At 38.4% G+C, this 20,933-nt stretch overlaps 1 protein-coding gene across 1 annotated transcript; it reads right to left on the bottom strand.

Moving 5' to 3' along the window:
- Window positions 1-11,104: 11,104 nt before the first annotated feature.
- Window positions 11,105-19,327, bottom strand: LOC142344692 (uncharacterized). The gene is made up of 2 exons (XM_075396536.1): window positions 18,947-19,327; window positions 11,105-15,536 (listed from the first exon to the last, which is right to left on the bottom strand). Exons 1-2 carry the CDS (start codon window positions 19,321-19,323, stop codon window positions 11,732-11,734), a joined length of 4,182 nt encoding a protein of 1,393 aa, XP_075252651.1. The 5' UTR covers window positions 19,324-19,327; the 3' UTR covers window positions 11,105-11,731.
- Window positions 19,328-20,933: the final 1,606 nt, after the last annotated feature.

Below are 20,933 nucleotides of genomic sequence, written 5' to 3'. Positions count from 1 at the left end.
TAATACCCCAGTACCATGAAGATGGTTAAAACCTTAACCTGTTTTTCTTGGGAAAAATCTTTGCAATCTAAGCCCGCAATCAGATAAATTACGACAAACTACTTAATAAAATCATTCGAGGACTATAAGATTAACCATAACGGTTGTTATTAAATTCTGGAAACTTCCAATCAATCAGTCGGCAATTAATCTATAACACTAATCTAAACTGACGCTGCACTTCTATTTTATCGTCTATACAATTCATTAGCTATGAAAACTTTACTGTGATTCACACCGGAACACCGAGTTTTCATTCGTTACACAAACGATCTTGTATTGTAAATCATTGGAAGCTTCCTTGTAAACCATCCATTTAACAATCAGAAGTTTCAAAGGCGTTAGCGCTTCGATTCCAAGGTCAATCGCGTCCAAAAGCGACCACCGAAAACCACAATCAACCGATTCCAACGCATAAGTCTGCTGTCGTAACACAAAAATACTACCAGTACTCATATTTACGAGCAGTAAAAATCGATCATTGTTCATATTTCGATAAACCACGATTTGCCATTTATCGTCACTGGTTTCGTTGCAAGTTCTTCGAATGGAAACCTTGTTGGTTTCAAATTGCATTAACTCACAATCAGATACTGCAAATATGGAGCAGTCGATAGATTCTAGCTTGCTTTCGACAGTAACTGCAATGTCGTCGCAAATGTAAAACGCGTTCGGTCTTTTTTCGAAACTGAGCTTCAGATTATTATTCACAGAAGACAAAATCGCCTTTCTCTCATCGTGCCAATATATGTATTCAATCAGATTAACAACCCTGGTTGGCTTAGGTGGGAGGAATCGAACAGCCAACATGTTATCCAGACTTCCATCACAAAACGCAAGGTCAACTTCTTCACACGCAAAATCAACATGTTTTCTTTCAGGTTGCAGCACAGGAGTAGATATAGAACGGCTCGTACTTCTATTGAAAATGGCATCAAGTCGACAAGCCTTATCTTGTCTTTCTCTGAAGTTCAGGGGCGCGTTTGAATTATCTGTTAACTTCAAAACCTTGGGGGACGCAAACGTGAAACTTTGATCCCTACCAGAAGGATTTTCACTAGTGGAAGAAGACTGGCCAAAAACTCTTTTGTTCTTGTTGCCTCCGAACAACCCAGATGCCGCAGACAGCAAAGTAATTTTAGAGGAGTTGTTTTCATTTTGAGACCACCCTGATGATTTTAGAGTAGCATCTTTGGAAGTTCCCAGAACCGAATTTCCGTTCTCAGTTCTCCTTTTTGCAAAACCAAAAACTCTGTCTTCCGTTAGTATCTTCTTCGGTTTAGAAAACAAGTACTTATTTGAGCCAAAGGAAATTGAGTCTCCAAAAAGCCCAATTCCGACTGTTTTCAGGTCTTTGTAATGCATTCTGACCGAGTTTGAGATTTCGCTGAATTCAAAAAACACCAAGAAGTTCTGATCAATACTCGTGTATCTATACTTTAATTTTGAGTCCAGTATGAAAGACTTGGAATTATTAACCACTAACTCATTTATACTGTTACTTGTCAATACATTAACTTCCGGTTGGCCGCTTGAGAGAGCCAGTACAAAATCTGGCGTTTTTATGTACTGTTCAAAAGGCCCCAAACTGTCTTTAACGCATGTCATTCTAGATTTTTTCTTGGCAATCGAAACCATGCGGTGGTTATCTGTAGGTAACACAAACTCTTCAATAGCATCGAGTAACTTTTTTCCAGCCTCTGTGCGCCTGTTGCTCTGTTTTGAACTAATGATACATCTAACATTTTCCGTTTCTTCCCGAAATCGGGTCAACTTTGAGTTAACAGAATCTATCTCATCGATAAATCGGCGAACCAGTTGTGTATCATTAGATGACAGCCAGCTTTTCAAAGTACATGTTAACTCGTCATTTTCATCAGACTGTTTCTTCAGTTCGTCCAATGTATTTGAGAACGATGATTCCTTCTTGCCATCGAACTTTTTCAACTTGGCCACAACTTCGTTGACCGAAGGCTTCAGTGCCTCTAATACAACATCTGTTTGCAAAGCCGCGAGATCTCCTCGTGTAGTGAAGCTTGATTTAAGTTCGGTGACGTCCTCAGAATGTTTCTTGAGCGGCTTTGTCAACAACTCACTTCTGTCAATGAGTTCAAACACTTGTCTTCTGAACTGTGACGCTTTCAGATGAACATTGACAAAAACATGACTGGAATGTTCTTCAGAGCACGCTTGGCAAAAGGCAACATTGCAATCTTCGCAATAGAGGGTCAAAAGTAGGTAATGTTTATGACACGAGGCAGGATTGCGTCCAAGGGTGTCAATGACGTCATGCGATTTTTTCAAATGAGATTTCACACAGGTTTCACAGAGATCAACGTAATCACAAGATACACATCGGAGCTTCTCTTCAACGCAATATTCTCCCTCACAAAGTGAGCAACAAAATGTATCAGACAGATTTTCGATAGGAAGACTTTCCATTAAACACAGCTCGCCTTTAACCGCCATTGTGTGATCTGTAAAACAAAACAGTACAGAAACTAAGTTTAAACAAATTGAGAAGCTGATTAGACTGATTCGATAAAAGAATGACTGTACTGGACCTTTCTCACAATATAAACAATGACGATAACTTCGTTTTCTGATTGGGTAAAAGCATCAATAACACAAGAATTATTCAACGTCTCAATTTGTCAGAGCGAGCAGGATAAAGACAACCGCATTCAACCAATTTGAAAACTAATTTATCGTCATGATATATTTTCAGATACAATATCGTCATTGTTAGTTATAGTCGTGATAAACCAATAGAAAACTTCATCAGTAATCTGAGCATCAAAACGAAAACTGAGCATTAGTCTGCTCTAATGATTGTAATAATAATAATAGTAATATTGAATTCAACCAAACATGGTTACAACCAGCTTGATAGTCCCAGATAAGGGGAGAAATCAAGTTTCAATAATTAAAGTTTCTCGAAAATTTTCCATCCTGAAGGGTAACTTTTATATTTGAATCTTTTCAATGCCTCCCCTTCCAAAAAGTTCTTCACTTCTCTTCGAAACTGACATGGATTTTTGTGTGGTGAATAGTTAGCAAAACTGTTAAGTTGAGACAAAGAATTATTGAATCGGGCTACTCTATTAAAGTAATTATCTTCAGAACGTTTCCAAAATGTTTTTCTCGCTTCAATAAAAAACTTTTCACTTGATCTGGTCTTTGGACAACCAAAAGTTAATGACCAGTGGTCTGACGCATTCATAGAAGTTAAGCCCAATAAAATCTTGTTAAGCAGAATTAGGTCGTTAAGAACTAGAAAATAACTGACTGGCAATAGGCGATTTCGAATTAGGCTCTCAACGTATTCTTTGTCACCCAAAACAGAACGGCAAGTTATCCATTTTAAACATGACCTCTGCAGTCTTTCCAAGCGTTGAAGATACTGTGGTCCTGTGTTCCAGACATTTGACGCATAAAAGGCCGCAGATAATATATATGTTTTCACCAACGTGCATTTGACAGTTTCTTTGTGGTGCGGGGTATAACTTTTCAATGATTCAGTTTTTGAAAACCTTTCTTTACCGCCATTTCGAGGTGACAATTCCAAGTCATGATGGCCGTAAAAATTAATTCGAGATCTTGAATTTGTTTTTCGTTTTTGATGGCAATTCCTTAAGCAAATAACTCTGTAGACGAATTATATGTATTTTTGTGTGAGAACTCGAGAATGCTGAAATTGAAATTTAGTTTGTTTGAACCAGACCATTCGATAGCTCTATTTATATCAAACTGAAGTTCTTCACGTTCTGAAATCTGTCCTATTATTTTCGTATCATAGGCATAAAGGAATGTTTTATTATTAAGTTGATCAGGTAGGTCATTTATGTACACGGAGAACGAAAACACAGCAAATATTGATCCCTGGGGACCACCGCTTGAGATTTTTGAGAAAGTCGAGTAACTGTCTGCAATTTTTACTCCCTGCTGTCGATCAACCAGATATGAAGCAAAAAATTTTAAAAACTTTTCATCAAACCCAAAAGGAGCGAGCTTTTGAAGCACAATATTAAAAAAAAATCGTATCAAAAGCTTTAGCAATGTCCAAGTAAACTGTTATCGGGGATGAATTTCCGTCTAAAGCTTGATATGAGTTATCACAATATAGTAACAATTGGGTTACTGTTGATTGTTTTTGCCGAAAACCATGTTGAGCTGTGCAAAGCTTCCTTTCGAATGTCTTCTTAATTTGTTTGTAAACTATTCTGTCAAAAACTATAGAAATTGCACAGAGCATTACGATTGGTCTGTAGTTTTTAATTTCCCTTTTGCTACCATGTTTGTGACGAGGACGCGCGTGTATGATTTTCCAGACTTTGGGAAATTGGCAAGCTTTAATAATGCAGCTAAATATATACAAGATACTATTTATAAAGTACGGTGCTGAGGCTTTAAAAAGTGATGGTGTTATTTGATCATAAGAGTTGGCACCAGATTTAATTTGTGATATTTCGTCTAGCACATCTTTTGCGTTGAATGTGATATCGTCTAGAAAAAACTCTGGTTGAGCTGTTTCAGGCACAACAATGTCAGAATTATCTGCGATAAATACTGAAGAAAAACGCTCGTTGAAACTTTCCGCAATTTGCTGAGAACCCATTATATCTTGGCCTCTATATTTCATTTTCTCGGGGAAAGTTTGTTCTTGGTTTAGTCTTCGCAAAAATTTGTATGCATCGTTGTTTGTTGAAATACAGAAACCCTCGATAAAATTTTGTTTGTCCTTAAGCAAGGATAAATTTAACTCCACCGCTAAATTTCTAATTTTGCTCTGAGCTTTTCCTTGTTTACCTTAGCGTCTTCAGCTTGTTTTCTATATGTACATTATGGGAAGACATATAAGATGGTGCGTCAAGCCGGCGTTTTATACGAGGTATTGACTTTACACAAGCATTGTAGAAACTCTGATAAAAGCAATGTAGCAAGTCATTGGGACATCTGTTTGACATAGTAGCAATTTCAAAATGAGAGATGAAGTTGAGACAAAGAATTATTGAATCGGGCTACTCTATTAAAGTAATTATCTTCAGAACGTTTCCAAAATGTTTTTCTCGCTTCAATAAAAAATTTTTCACTTGATCTGGTCTTTGGACAACCAAAAGTTAATGACCAGTGGTCTGACGCATTCATAGAAGTTAAGCCCAATAAAATCTTGTTAAGCAGAATTAGGTCATTAAGAACTAGAAAATAACTGACTGGCAATAGGCGATTTCGAATTAGGCTCTCAACGTATTCTTTGTCACCCAAAACAGAACGGCAAGTTATCCATTTTAAACATGATCTCTGCAGTCTTTCCAAGCGTTGAAGATACTGTGGTCCTGTGTTCCAGACATTTGACGCATAAAAGGCCGCAGATAATATATATGTTTTCACCAACGTGCATTTGACAGTTTCTTTTGTGGTGCGGGGTATGACTTTTCAATGATTCAGTTTTTGAAAACCTTTCTTTACCGCCATTTCGAGGTGACAATTCCAAGTCATGATGGCCGTAAAAATTAATTCGAGATCTTGAATTTGTTTTTCGTTTTTGATGGCAATTCCTTAAGCAAATAACTCTGTAGACGAATTATATGTATTTTTGTGTGAGAACTCGAGAATGCTGAATTTGTCAAAATTGAAATTTAGTTTGTTTGAACCAGACCATTCGATAGCTCTATTTATATCAAACTGAAGTTCTTCACGTTCTGAAATCTGTCCTATTATTTTCGTATCTTAGGCATAAAGGAATGTTTTATTATTAAGTTGATCAGGTAGGTCATTTATGTACACGGAGAACGAAAACACAGCAAATATTGATCCCTGGGGAACCCCGCTTGAGATTTTTGAGAAAGTCGAGTAACTGTCTGCAATTTTTACTCCCTGCTGTCGATCAACCAGATATGAAGCAAAAAATTTTAAAAACTTTTCATCAAACCCAAAACGAGCGAGCTTTTGAAGCACAATATTAAAAAAAATCGTATCAAAAGCTTTAGCAATGTCCAAGTAAACTGTTATCGGGGATGAATTTCCGTCTAAAGCTTGATATGAGTTATCACAATATAGTAACAATTGGGTTACTGTTGAATGTTTTTGCCGAAAACCATGTTGAGCTGTGCAAAGCTTCCTTTCGAATGTCTTCTTAATTTGTTTGTAAACTATTCTTTCAAAAACTATAGAAATTGCACAGAGCATTACGATTGGTCTGTAGTTTTTAATTTCCCTTTTGCTACCATGTTTGTGACGAGGACGCGCGTGTATGATTTTCCAGACTTTGGGAAATTGGCAAGCGTTAATAATGCAGCTAAATATATACGAGGTACTATTTATAAAGTACGGTGCTGAGGCTTTAAAAAGTGATGGTGTTATTTGATCATAAGAGTTGGCACCAGATTTAATTTGTGATATTTCGTCTAGCACATCTTTTGCGTTGAATGTGATATCGTCTAGAAAAAACTATGGTTGAGCTGTTTCAGGCACAACAATGTCAGAATTATCTGCGATAAATACTGAAGAAAAACGCTCGTTGAAACTTTCCGCAATTTGCTGAGAACCCATTATATCTTGGCCTCTATATTTCATTTTCTCGGGGAAAGTTTGTTCTTGGTTTAGTCTTCGCAAAAATTTGTATGCATCGTTGTTTGTTGAAATACAGAAACCCTCGATAAAATTTTGTTTGTCCTTAAGCAAGGATAAATTTAACTCCACCGCTAAATTTCTAATTTTGCTCTGAGCTTTTATTTGTTTTCCTTAGCGTCTTCAGCTTGTTTTCTATATGTACATTATGGGAAGACATATAAGATGGTGCGTCAAGCCGGCGTTTTATACGAGGTATTGACTTTACACAAGCATTGTAGAAACTCTGATAAAAGCAATGTAGCAAGTCATTGGGACATCTGTTTGACATAGTAGCGATTTCAAAATGAGAGATGAATAAGTGCCAATCTGCCTTGTTGATGTTGAGTTTTTGGAAAAGAAACTTTTGTTCTTTTCTTGTGAGTCTGACAGAAATTTCTGCTATGAGCAATTTCTGATCTGAGAAGGAATTAGCCTCAACCACTAGATTATATTGCACCAGATTATTCCATAAAAAGATGTCGGGACAACAGCTGGATTCGAGGATTGAGCAAAGGTTCAGAGCATCTATTTCTTTTATGAAAGCTTTTTCATATTCATTACTACTAGAAAGTGTATTCCAGTCAGCATGTGAAAAATTTACATCACCATTCATAATTATCAATTTTTTCTGAGTACTGGAGTCGAAAAGCGACTCCAATTTAAATAATACTATACTTATTGAACTTCGTATATCTGTATCAGAAACCCGGTATTTGCTGTGGAGAGTTATACAAGGTGATGATTATTAATACAATGTCGTTCAGGAAATAAACAGAACATGACAAAAAATCAAAGTCTGTTTCAATTTCTGCTGCTTGATTGAAACAACGATTTGTTTTATGAGCAATAAGAGTACCACTGTGAGTTCCAACTTTTCTATCTTTTCTGGACTGCACGAAATATTGCCGATTTAGGAAAATTTCTGAATTTCTTACTTCATCTGTAAGCCATGTTACAGTCAATATTATGTTCCCTTAGTAAAATATCGAGATTCATTCTGCGATCAATTGTTAAAATTGACCGGCAGTTCAATACACCTATCTTCAGTTCTTGTTTTTCCTCTAGTCATGAACGCGAAGTTGTTTGATGACCTATCTTCTGACATGTTTCTTCTACTGAGAGAGTTATGTCTACGAGCTGGTTCTCGATGAACAACGCTCCTGATCTAATTTTGATTTCTGATCTGTTAATCTTCAGTTTTTGAGCAAGTTTGAAACGATAGTCAAGTAGCTTCTTTTTTCTCCCAATCATTTTTGGATAAGAAAACTTTCACAAAAATGTTTTGAGCCTTCAATTTTTGATTCGACATCAGGAGCAGTCGATAGTTCCAACGATTAGTCAACTTAACTACAATTGGACGTGTTCTTTGTGCTGCTTCATCAAACTTCCCCAGCCGGATAACATCTTCAACCATGATTTTGTCATTTCCACAAGACTGCAATCTCTTCTACTTTTTTTCTTGTCGTAGCTGATCAGCTGAAGTTGTTCCCGTACCATCTTTGGGTTTCTCAGCAACTCCAAAAAGAATCAATTTGTTTAGGTTTTCACTTTTTTGAATTTGATTTTTGTCACTTGGTGTTTTTGAAGGGAAATGTTTATCTGTTTCGGAAATTTTTGAATTCATATTTGTGTGAACATTTCTTATGCAATCGCGAATTTCAATTTTGAATGATTCTATTTCAGATTTCAAGTTGCTTTTCATATCCTCATTTTTTTGAGATAGTTCGTCTTTAATGTTTGACTGATCTTGGGGAATCACGACTTGATTTCGACAATGTACACATGCCCAAAAACATCCATTAATGTTCCCCAGTGTCCTAAAATTTTCCTATGACAGGTCTGTGCAGTTAACATGGAACCATTTGAGACACTTGAAGCATTGTATGCTAAATGCAGTACAATTGTTACTACATATACCGCATGGAAAATCTTCAGAAGACGCTTGTTTTATTTTAGAGCCTTTTTTGTGAGGCATGTTTTTTAAACTGCCCAGTGGCACCTCACGGAACCTGCGGTCAGCTTAAAACTACTTCTTTAGGGATGCCTCAATGCTACAAAACCTTTTGGGAGAATAAAACAACCAAATACGATCTAACCGGATATATTGAGTCCTTTTTCTAGCTTCAGAGTGTTTTTCCACCCCAAAATAACATTCAGGACGCAAAAAAATAAAGCTTTCTCGTTCTGAAATGTATGGTAATTCTTTGATATATCAGATCTTTTCTCAACGCGTTTCTTTAGTAAGGCAAAGCTAGCGCACGTGCTAGCGCATCATTTACTATGTATTGTCGTTGAATGAAAGCTTGTGCTAATTCAAAAGCACATTTTCAATAGAATCTCTGAATATTGCTATGATTTTCAAGCTTATTTCGCTCAATGCGACCTACTTTAAGGTCCTCGAATTTCCCCCTCCTTTGATGCCAATTGGCCTTGGGCTTTTACCTTTATTTTTTCGAAAAACTCTCCTATTCTTTATAACTGTCAAAGCAGTTTACATTTACTTAGCAATAACGAAAAATCTTTAGCAATCACTTTAAAACAGAAATTGTTGTTCGTTGGACTCTGCAGTTGACATCTAGTCTCAACTATTTGTCCGACAAAAAACTGGATGCTTGCCTCCTACTTTTTTGAAGTCTGTTCGTTTGAAAGAGGCCGTGGAGGCATAGACATGTGTTTATGTGAAATGCAGTTTCAAAAAAACTCTGAGCGATGCGATACAACGATAGCTCCAGCACCGACTTTGATCTTATTTAATAGTAAGATAACATTGAGAGCGTAAAATATTGTGGATCGCTTAGTTTGAAAGTTTACGGAGAGTTTTATCAGATCTAGGATCTTCTTGAGGTCTTGAGGGGTCTAATGGCTTATGAGATCTCGACCAAAGAGAGGCATGTCGTTGGAACAACAGCACGAAATTAGTTTTAAATGACAAGGAAATTGAGCATACGTGCCCAGGAAACTATTAAAAAAGGTCTAGAAATACTTCACCCATGTTTGAATTCGTTACAAGTGATTTCATTGGTTTAATCTTTTAGAGGATTTAGCTCAGTCTGTCTCGATCACAGGTGGTTTTTAGTGACACACAAAACTGTTCGAGAAGTATTTTTGTCAGCAGTTAATTGTTCCGAACCACATAGGGGGACTATATTTTCAACAGGTTTTTTTGGTTCAATCAATTTTGGCCGATCGATACATTTGGTGTAGAAAGACACTAGCGGTGTTATCATTAAGCCCTGACAGAATGCTGCCATTCTCTTGCTGAGCCAAAAGGACTGTATACCTCAACTTATTGGGACAGAGTAATTGGGATAGAAAATGTCTTTTGTCAAAAGCTAACTGATTTTTATACAATTTGCTATAATTTTCAAGCTTATTTCGCTCATCGCTAATTACTCTAAGTTCTTTGATTTTTCCCATTCATTGATGTTAATTGGTCTTTTGCCTGTATGCGCTCACTTTTTAGGAAGACTTTCCTTTCAACTCATGTTTTTGAAATTGAGCTAATTATGGTCTCAATCCACAATCAGTGAATACAGAGACCCAGTATAAAAAATTTTGCAATCGCAGTCAGGCGAATTGCTCTCAAACGTTGGCTTTGGTAGTAACAAGTTGGGGCTAAGGGATGTTAGCATTGGGGGTGGGGGCTGAGAGGAGTTAGGGGTGGGGCGGGAGTCAAGTGTTTGGGGGAGGGGGACTGGGCGATAGGGGGGTTGAAATGGCAAGGCGGAAAAGGGTTGACAGGGGAGTGCTTGGGGGGGGGGGGTGAGTGAGAGGATTAAGAACCTCGCTTCACAGCATATTTTCTCCTCATAACAGTTTTTCAATGAATCGAACACAGACTAGTAAGACGTAAGGGCCTAAGAGAGCTGCTCAGCCACTTAATGCGCTCCGGGCTTTACCGGTTTTTGAGGACGAAAAGTTAAAAGGGTCAGACGAAAAATCGGTCAAGGTAAAACTAGCATAAGAACACTGTAGCACCGAGCAATTATAAAACAATTTGGCTGCAAGCGAATATGTAACTTCAATTATTTGGTATCAAATTTTTTAAATTAAAAATAACTCCGATGAGTCCCGTGTCTTATAATTTAAATTTCAAAATTTTAACCTTTGTCTTCTAGTTGGAAAAATAAAGCGAAAATTGGGAGAAAATAAAGCGAAAAAAAATGTTCTAATGCATCAAAATTTATCCTTGTAAAAATTCAAAACGTCGAAGAACTGTTGGCAAAAACCAAAACAACCGCACGAGCTTCTCTCAGCTTTGACTTGCCAGCAACAATGAAAACAGGTGGCCTATCTGCATATCTTCAGGACTTTTAGTTGAAAATCTTTAAGGACGTTTTCAAGATTTTTCTGCGATGCTGTCTCAAGAGAATAATTTCATCAAAATAAAGTTTAATAGAATACCGATCCGACTGCGTGCGTTCTAAATGTACTGGCTTTATTTTAAAACAAGGGAGCAGTGACAATTAATTTTGATACTAAATTGGTCCATAGAAAATATAATTTTGGCTAAGTAGTAATTTTGAATCTGAGTAAAGTAAAATTCAGGATAGAATTTATGTACAATTGGACATATGAACAGGTGGTGTGGATCAAGAAAAGTGACCCCATTCTAAAGTGACGGACTTTTGATTTCTCCGTCACATTTGATATTAAATCATGCACGAGCAATGACTATTTCATCCCGTAGCAGAACTTGTCAACAACAGGCTTGTATAAGTAGACTTCCAGCTGGGGGAGGCGTGTGAATAATAGAACACAGCTTTAAAAATGGTATTTATGAACATTGTCTCGACTTCTGCACAGGCATGATTTAAACCGTTTATGCATTTCACATCTATACTACAATTTGTGAACTTTTTCATAATGTAAGCCAATATAGATTTTCTAAGACGTACTAAATTTTTAATAATGCTGCGCAGAAACGATAGAGATAGAACACAGCTTTTCACAAACACTTTCATCTGAGTTATTGATTTTTGCGGAGTATTTTTTTCCTTTACAATGTGCGTCAATTTTAAGGATAGACAGGAAACTACTGATTGAAGTAAAATTTGTGATGTAATTTGCAATTGATGATTTACACGGTAGAGGTATTAAGTTGATCTTGTTTGATTTCGTCTCTGCTCATTTCGTCAATCAACTGGGCGTAATAACTCTTGCATGGCTTTCCGCTCCTAGCCAAACTCAACAAATTAGGGGGGATCCGACTCAATTCCTGCTCTTTCCTCTTCCCCTCATCGTCGGGAATAGGATAGAGATGTGACATGAATTTGAAGTAAGTTGGCAAAGACGATGCCGGATTCTTAGAGCATTGAAGGGTGTAATAGAACAACTCGTCTCGTCCGTGAAACAAGTCGTTGATAGCTTTCAGACTAGTTGACAGATCGTCCAGATCACGAGTAGTGCCTCCACAACATGCAAGAATCGCAAAGCAGAATGCCACACGTTGCTGAAACGTAGCGCTGTACCCACTAACACAGACAGTGCAGTGAGCATCTCCTGCTTCTTTGCCCTCAAGAGCTATAGTTCCTCTACCAACAAGTGGAATGTATCTGTACTCATTGAGGGGCGAATTGAACGTAATACGGCCAATGTAGTTCACACCCTCGCTCTCAAATGGAACCAGACTGATGTTCAGATCCAAATCTTCAGAAGGATTTCGAGCTAATCGAACAGAGTACGAAGCCTCCATAATTTTGGAAGTGCTGGCCAGTTTGCTCCGGTTACCACTCGGTTCCAAATACGGAGTACCTTCTTCTCTATAAATTAGGCTGAAAGTCTTCGAATGATGCTCGATGCTAATTCCCAACATCGAGAGAGCTTCACTCTGTTTGCGCCTGAATGTCGTCACTACGTCGTAAATTGAGAAGCTTTGCCCCACAAAGTTCTTAAAGTTCACACCCATTCTGGGCCTAACTTTAATACTAGCAGGGTTCAGATGCTTTGCAATTGTTTCCAGTAAACCCTCATTCTTTGCACTCAAATTTTTCTCGTTTGCTTGATAAGGCGATACATTCAAAGCTGAAGGCTCTGATTGATGACTGTCGTTTTGAGTTTTATCGAAGGCACTTTTAAGTTCGCTGGATGCTTTGGAAATATGGATGCTGCCATCTTTTTTGTCAGATGATGAACTGCTTATAATACCAGAAGTTTGCTTCGAATTGACCTCCTCCTGTTCATCTCGGGCTGTTGAAATTGACGTATTCGCCGAATCACTCATTAGGTCGATCATGGCCGCCATCTGATTGGAGGTTGATAGTGGCTTATAGATAGATGTTTGAAGACTGCCAGAATTCGCAATTATACTTGTAGAGTACACCCCGTGCTCGGTACTCCTATAGTTAGGCACAGTGTAAGTAGGGACATTTTTCGCTTTGTGATCAACTTGAGTTTGCGTCGGTTCAGCTGCCCTTTTGTCACCAGTAGCTTCCAAGTCAATAACTTGAACAGGATCAGTGTGGAAGTGAACGTGTCGTTCGTTGTCCAGATGTCGCTGCTCAGTATTAGTTGCAGCTGAGGCTGATCCCTTTGACGGTTTCGACCAATCTCTGTGAGCAGAACTAAAACGCTTATCAGTTATCTTGGAATCCTCGCTATCTTGGCCCGAATGATGATGATGGTAGTGGTGGTCATGTCCCCCAGTGTCCAAGGCATCTAAATCTTCCTGTTGTTCTTCAGGTGACAATTTTCCCAAGACCTTCAAAAGGGTTTTCTCACCAACCTTCCCAGTTGAAAGCAACGACGTCACCGTGCAGTTCCTCATATACTCATCAGTTACTTTCTCTTTCACAAATTCTAAATAACTTTTTCTGTTTTTGGACGAGGTGCGTACGCAGTAAAAAACGTAGTCCAATGACAACCCTCGTCCATGATAACAATCGTCCAAACCTTTTAACATATAGTACACTTGTCTAATTGAGTCCTCGTTGAGCCCGACGGTTGCTGCCGTCATTAAAACAACCGCTGCTCTATTCTGAAACGTGGAGCAATTAGGTCCGGTTGCCAAACCCGAATGGCAATCACCACTTTCTTTGCCTTCCAACCCTATTGTGCCTCTTCCAACCAGCGGTACCTCTCTCTTTTCACCCGAGGGTGTCTCGCCCTTCAGCATACCTGTGTAATTGACATGGTCGTCCAAGAGGGGTTTCAAAGAGACTTGCATAGGTTTGTAATCAAAATTCTTGGCTGCGCTTGGCTCAGGCAGCGGAACCTGCAAACTTATCGAGCTTTTTACGCCTTTGACAACTTCCGTTCTGTCTCCTAACTGATTGGCGTATGGATTTCCCGCCTCAATAAAATTGACCGCAAAAATTCCACCAGATATTTTCATATCGAACAAAGCAGCCTGCTTTTCTAAGGTTCCTACAGTTGCAAACTGTTCAAACATTTCAGACAGTTTACACATCTTCGAATCTGACATTCTTGGGAAATCTTTGCCCAGCCTAGCTCTATAAGGGAAAAACGTGAGACCCAATATACTGGCACAATCTACCTCATCAACTGCCTTGGCTGTTTCTCTATTTGTCAATTTTTGATCCTGTTCCAGTTCTTCAGCTGATAAATACTGAGTAACACTAGCAAAATACGCCTGTTCGGGACAAGAATTCTTCAAAAGATACGACAGAGAAGATGACCATGACTTCTGGTCATATACGAAGGATATAAAGGCAGTGTACGAAGGCATTACAGTTTTGGAATTTTTCAGACATTCTGCCATATAGCAAATTATATCCGATTTATTATGTAATCCGTAATCAACGCTACAAAGCATTTCACGTACTTGTTGAAGTTGTTCCTGGGTGGCTCCGAAGCATTTACATATTGAAAGGACTAAGGCACATCTGGTTACAAAAGATGCTGTAACTCCTGAATAAACAGGTCCAGTTGTAGTATACGCTTGTTGCGCTCCGTAAGGTTCCACAGCAATCGTTCCTCTCCCTGGAACCGGTACAAAATGATTTCCCAAAACTGTTAGACCACCCCAGAAGTTGACACCATCGCTAACAAAACTTTGGTCCGATACTTTCAAATCAAAAGGCAAAATCAGATCTTCCCTGAAGGACAGAGAAATCGAAGCTGACTGGAAATTTTCGTTCCCAGAGCTGTTAGGCAAGAAACCATTACGACTCGGGTCTTTTTCATGAAAGACTATCTTCAATTCATTGTCCACAATTTCGATTCCCAATTCATTCAGAGCAACAGTTTGTTGCTTAACATTTGAGCTGTTTATCAACTGTACAAGTTCAAAAAGCGATACAAATTTAGCTGCCGTGGAAATGAAATCATCGCCAATTCTTGGAGTCACGTTAAAACCTTTGTTGGTTGGAATGTTCCACTTATTTGGGTGTCGAAGAACGTTGACACATTTCTTGCTAACAAGCATCGTAGTAGCATCTTCCACAGAAAACAGTCTTTTCGCAGTTATCGTTGAATTCGATGAGTACGATGAACTCAGAGCTCTTTCGCGATCTTCTTGAAATTCTGAGGGTGATAATTTCAGGAGGACTGAGTTATAATACACTTGAGGCAACTGACCCTTCTCACCAACGGCTTTTAACACAGGTGGGTGATCACTTTCATTAGGATACGATTGCATCATAAACTCCGTATACGTCAATCTATCTCTCAAATTCGTTTGAGCGCAGTATACACTGTAGTCTAAAATCTCGTCTCGACCATGGTATAATTCGTTAATCTGGAACATTTCTCGCCCAATTTGAGATATTCCAGCAGAACCCACTCCAGCAGCTGCCGCTATAGCCAAGATAAAAGCGCACCTATTTTGGAAACAGGCACAGGCACCTCCTGTAACGAACCCAGCGTGGGCGTCATTCGGGCGACCCTCCAATGCTGCGCTTCCTCTCCCTGTTAAGGGAATGAACCTAAAATAAAGAAACTATCATTCTGCGATGGACGAAATTTCTCTCAATCTCTCTCATGGGCGACTAAAACGGGACTGATTATCGAATAATTGGGTGAAATTAAAAATTTCGCGCTGCAGGAAAGTTATGCAATATGTTCATTTAAAAAAAACTTTCAGTCACTTTGGGTGAATAACTTCGACCCTCTTAATCAAGTAACCCCCTCTAAAATATGGAAGCCTCTCCGTTGAGCAATTCAAAGCAAAGTATTTTTCCCCTTTCAGCAAGAAAATCGCCGTGTTCAAATTGAAATGATTGTCGCTTGCATCCAGTTCCTCTAATGCAAAGGCTGGTGGCCTGTAGCACTGAAAATCACAATTTTGGCCCAATTCATGATTGTTGTTATCGTTTCTCACATTTTGACGACAATCTATCAGCTAGCCTCGCTAGAAAAACTTGACGCTCTCGAGCCACCACACTGAAAACTAAAAATGTGAGACATACGTTTCTCCAGGCATGCTTCCAAACATTTATTTCGTTTTTTGTGTGCCTTTTATTTCGGTTCCAAGGAGAATATGCTATCAATCTGGAAGATGCTTTTGACAATTCAAATAGCTCAATTATTTTTGAGATGGCTTGCGGCAGCCCAGACCTCAGGTCTTAGATGTTAAGCTTTAAATTACATTATCATTTGCTAATGCTTTGCGCTCCTAAAATATGTGATGAGAGTTTGATCTGGTCTTCAAGAGTTTCCACAAAAATGTAGTAACCGGGTATAACTCTTAATAGAAAATTCTACTCGGATTGAACAGATGAAAAGAAAATGTGGTGAAGATGAAAAAGCCTCGACAACAGGAATACAATTCACTGCTCAAGAAATCAATTCTTCACTGCGTACCTCATGAGAACGAAGTGCTTTGGAAAGATATATGGAATACTGTTTGCACACGCAGATGCAAATTTTACACAGTGCCGACGGGAAAAATTGGTAAGCAGTATGTCGAGATGCTAAATTGCGAACTTGAATTGTTCCTGAAATCAAATATTCCATCAGAGCGACTTCTGGTTTTTTCGGCTCTCATACTCCACAGAGACAACAAAGTGAGACACTCCAAAGATGTAAAAATAACAATTGAAAATAGGATGACGGAGTGGTCGGTGAAAAAATTTCAACCTCTTGTTCAATCTTTTAAGAGATGTACTCAATTCTCGAGCAAAGCTGCGAGAACTCAAAAGAGCGACCCCGAGGAGAAACTCCGAGCGTTTGCGAAAATGGTTCAAGAAGGGAACATCAAAAATGCAACAAGGTTCCTTGCAGACAAAAACGGAACGAGTGTTCTTAAGCCTTCTGATTTAAAAGACGGAAGAACTGTAACCGAAATTCTGCAAGAAAAGCACCCGAAAGCCTCAACATTATTTGAGGGGACATTCAACATATCACAACTTCCTCCTCTGGAAAAACTGAATATATTAAGTAGTACCGTTGAAAAACAAGCCCAGAAACTTTTCGGTAGTTCAGGACCCTCTGGATCAGACGCCAACCAGTGGTTTGATGCGTTAATTAGGTTTGGCCTCGAAAGCTCCAGATTGAGAGACTTAGTTTCTCAGCTAGGTAATTTGATCGCAAATGAAATCATTTCGTGGCGTAAAATCAAAGCCTTGTTCTCATGTCGACTTATTGCATCAGATAAACAGCCAGGAGTCAGACCAATCGGCATTGGTGAAACTTTGCGAAGATTACTTGGTAAAGCAGTAGCTGACTTAACTGGTGATGACTTGGCGTATGCGTTTGGATCAGAACAACTTGCGGGTGGAGTGTCATGTGGAATTGAGGGATCGATTCATGGACTTCGAGAGTTGTTTGAGATAAAGTCCTCCAATGGTTTTGGTCTGTTGCTGCTTGATGCAAAAAATGCATTCAATTCTATAAACAGAAGTTCCGCACTTCTAAACGCTAGAACCCTGTGGTCCAGAGCTTCCACTTTTCTGTACAACAGTTACCAGGAAAGCTCTAAACTTGTGCTGAGCAATACTGACGTTTTTATCCACAGCGAAGAGGGGACAACTCAAGGCGATCCTCTTTCAATGCTGTTTTATGGTGTTGCTCTATCGCCTTTAATACAAAAATTTCACAACCCGACGAAACATAAACAAAGTTTTTATGCAGCTGATGCCGCGGCTTGCGCTAAGTTCGATGACTTAAAACAGTGGCTGCAACAAGTAGTTGATGAGGGGCCAAAGTATGGATACCACCCTGAGCCAAAAAAAGCTTCCTTATTGTTCATCCAGACCATGTTGATGAAGCCAAGAGTTGCTTTGAGCAAACCGGTTTGAAAACTGTAACTGGAAAACGTTATCTTGGAGGCTTCATTCGCGATAAAACTACCATGAAAGAATTTGTTCATGAAAAAATCAAAAATTGGCAGGCTAAGATTCAACTTTTGAGCGCTGCAACCAATTTCTGCCCTCATGAGAGTTTCTCGGTGTTCACTAAATCAGTCCAGGCCGAATGGAATTTTCTCATGAGAGTTGTCCCAGGTTGCGATGAATTTTTGAAACCACTAGAAGATTCAAAAAAAAACCAGTTCATATCAACCGTAACTAACATTTATAATGTGAGTAATCCCCAACGAAAATTGTTCAGTTTGTCTGCTAAGATTGGAGGATTAGGTATTCCTGGCCCAGTGGTAAAAGCGAGTGAACATTTCTGGGCAATGTTTCAGTTTTTCAGTCAAACGATTGTCCAAGCAGAAGGGCTTCCGATGTTTTATATTTTCTGTTCCAGTCAACAACGGATTTTTGGTAGGCCGTTTTTGTATCCCGTCACTTTTGCACCTTAAATTTTCATTTGACCAGGAATCCAAACTTCAATGTGTTTTGGAACAAAGTAATCTGATAGTTGGCTATTGTTGTTATCAGAATGTAGCGACGAAAAACTCGATTCTATCACATTTCCAATATTTTGATCTGCCCCAATCATTTCCGGATAACCACCGAAAGCGTTCCTTTTTTTTCAAAGTAGGAAGTTTGCGGTGTATGTGGGGGCTGAAATAAGGAGCAATCCCATCGGATTTCAATGGAATTCTTTGCAAGGTGTTAGAGTATACACTAGAAAATAAGTTGTGATCATAAGATGGAAACTCTCGCGATGTGGACCAGTTGGCTCAGCGGCCTCATGGGGCTGAATTTAATCATTACATCATATTTTAACATAGGTATGACTGCTAAAAAATTCTTTGTAATAAATTGATCTTACAGGTAAAAATTTGGTATACTATGGGTTAACTCCTAAGCTATCGTAAAATATAAAATGAGCAGTATCCAGTCAATCAAATTAGAAGTGCAACTACAGATTTGACGAAATCTGCAAAGTTAATATGCTTTGAACACTAGACACATGATTAAAGACAAAAAATGAAGACTTGAAAAACCTCTTCTCCAAATTGGGAGTATTGACTGAAATGTGACCGAAGTAGTTGACACAGTCTTCAACTATAGGCTCCGGGGACACCACCACTGACAAAGGGTACAGGGGTTCTAACACAAGTGGAACATTCACAGTAAAACTCTTCGAGCTCTTGGTCGGCTCAAGCAACCTTCTATCTCCAAACGGATCGGCGTATGCAAAACCACTTTCTTTGAACGTCACCGTGAAAATAGTCCCACTTATGCGCACTCCGAGGTCTCTAAGGGCAAGATGCTGCGATGCAGGGTTCGATAGCCTTTCGCAGATAGTGTGAATTGTAACACTGTCGCCCAAAAGGGTTTCAAATGAATTTGCTTCCCTAGGCCGCACCTGTATCGGCATAACTACATCTGGAACAACATCAGCTTTATATACGCATATTAAACGATATAGAAGTAATGTGAGAACAATTGCGAGAACGGCTATTATCATTAAATAATCTGCTAGAAATTGTTGTGCCATGGGAATGAGCAAACATTCAGCAGCTTAACAATATATCAACTAGTCATTTGAAAAGCACCATAATTTAGACAGAGAAACTATCCGATTCTTTTTTTTTTCAAAAAAAAACTTTTGATATCAAATAATTCGGTCTTCTTCTAAACGTCCCTTGGTCGGTTAAACTGACAAAGGTACCAATCAGTTTGAACTCAAGCCGACGGTTCTGGTTAATTTTACAACTTTAAAAAATTGGAGTATTTCAGTCGGCATTTACGCGTACAGTTTTTAATTAGCAAGATTAGCCGGGGCGTAGGATATTAGGGGGCAGCTCGATTAGGCGAAGCTAACTTTGGTAGTCATAAGTCAAATATTTTCAACCAACCTTTTAGTGGAAAATAGGCGAAAACCAATTAAAACACTTAAAGACGGTACTTTAATATCCGATTGACGCTATTAAGTACTCAACTGTCCCTAACAATCGTCTTAACGAGAAAATGACTTGACAAAATACATGTAAAATGTACTCTTTTTCAACTTTTCAAATCATTTTTACACACCTCGGGAAACTTCGAGAAAAATGTTGGCATAACTGGTATAGAAATAAACTGAAATTATGAAAATTAAATTTGTATAAAAGCAATCAATGTTGTTTGGTATCAGAAATGGTTCAAAACAGGAACTTTTAATTCAAAAATCTTGCCAACTATATTTTCAACAGAAGGAGGAAAGGTATTTTGCGATCACAAAATTTTGAAACGATGAAAACATGCTCATCGCAGATGCGTATCCTCAATTTTGCTTTTTGAACGATCTGAATAAGATTACAGTTTTTAGCAAACAAGTTTACGAATTGGTTTTCAAGTATGACCAATGACACATTATTCGAAGATTTGACAATAAGTTTGGGGATCGGTCACACCTTAGCACTTCCTTTCTGAAGAAATTCCGGCGACAGTCTAACAAAATTCAAGTCGGAGTAAAAGTTCACACAATGAGCAACTTGTTTCCACATTCTTTTTAATTTTGTGATAGATTATAAAACAGGTAGCCTTTTTCAAAAGAAATTTCTAGATGCATTAGAGATTAAGTAGCTGAAAATGGAAGAGGAAGATATTTTTCTACAATAAACAAACTATTAAAGAACTGCTTTTTTTTCAATTGCGATTCTTTATTCATTTCCATTTTCAGTATAAAGCAAAAAATCAGTTTGAATCGAATTTGTTTCTTGGTTAGAAAACGATGAGACAAACATCGGATACCAGAATAGCAGCATGTCAAAATAATTATAGAAATTGACGAAAGGTTTGAGCCTCGTTTGGTCATTAGTTTTCCAATTACCTGCCAAGAAAGCCCCAAAAGTCTATAACTAGCAATTGCTAATTTTGGGATCCAATGTTGGAAAAAAATTAAAGAAAAAGAAGAGGCAAAACTTGGTCACGTTGGTAAAAAGTTTGATTTACAAATGGTTTTTGCAGTTTTAAAAATCTTTAACTCAGCCTCGTACATTAACT

This window comes from Convolutriloba macropyga, chromosome 8 (genome assembly GCF_964194025.1).
Source record: "Convolutriloba macropyga chromosome 8, txConMacr16.3, whole genome shotgun sequence".
NCBI lineage: Eukaryota > Metazoa > Xenacoelomorpha > Acoela > Convolutidae > Convolutriloba > Convolutriloba macropyga.
Note: the sequence above shows the minus strand (reverse complement) of the source record. Positions and strands in the feature narration are given on the sequence as shown.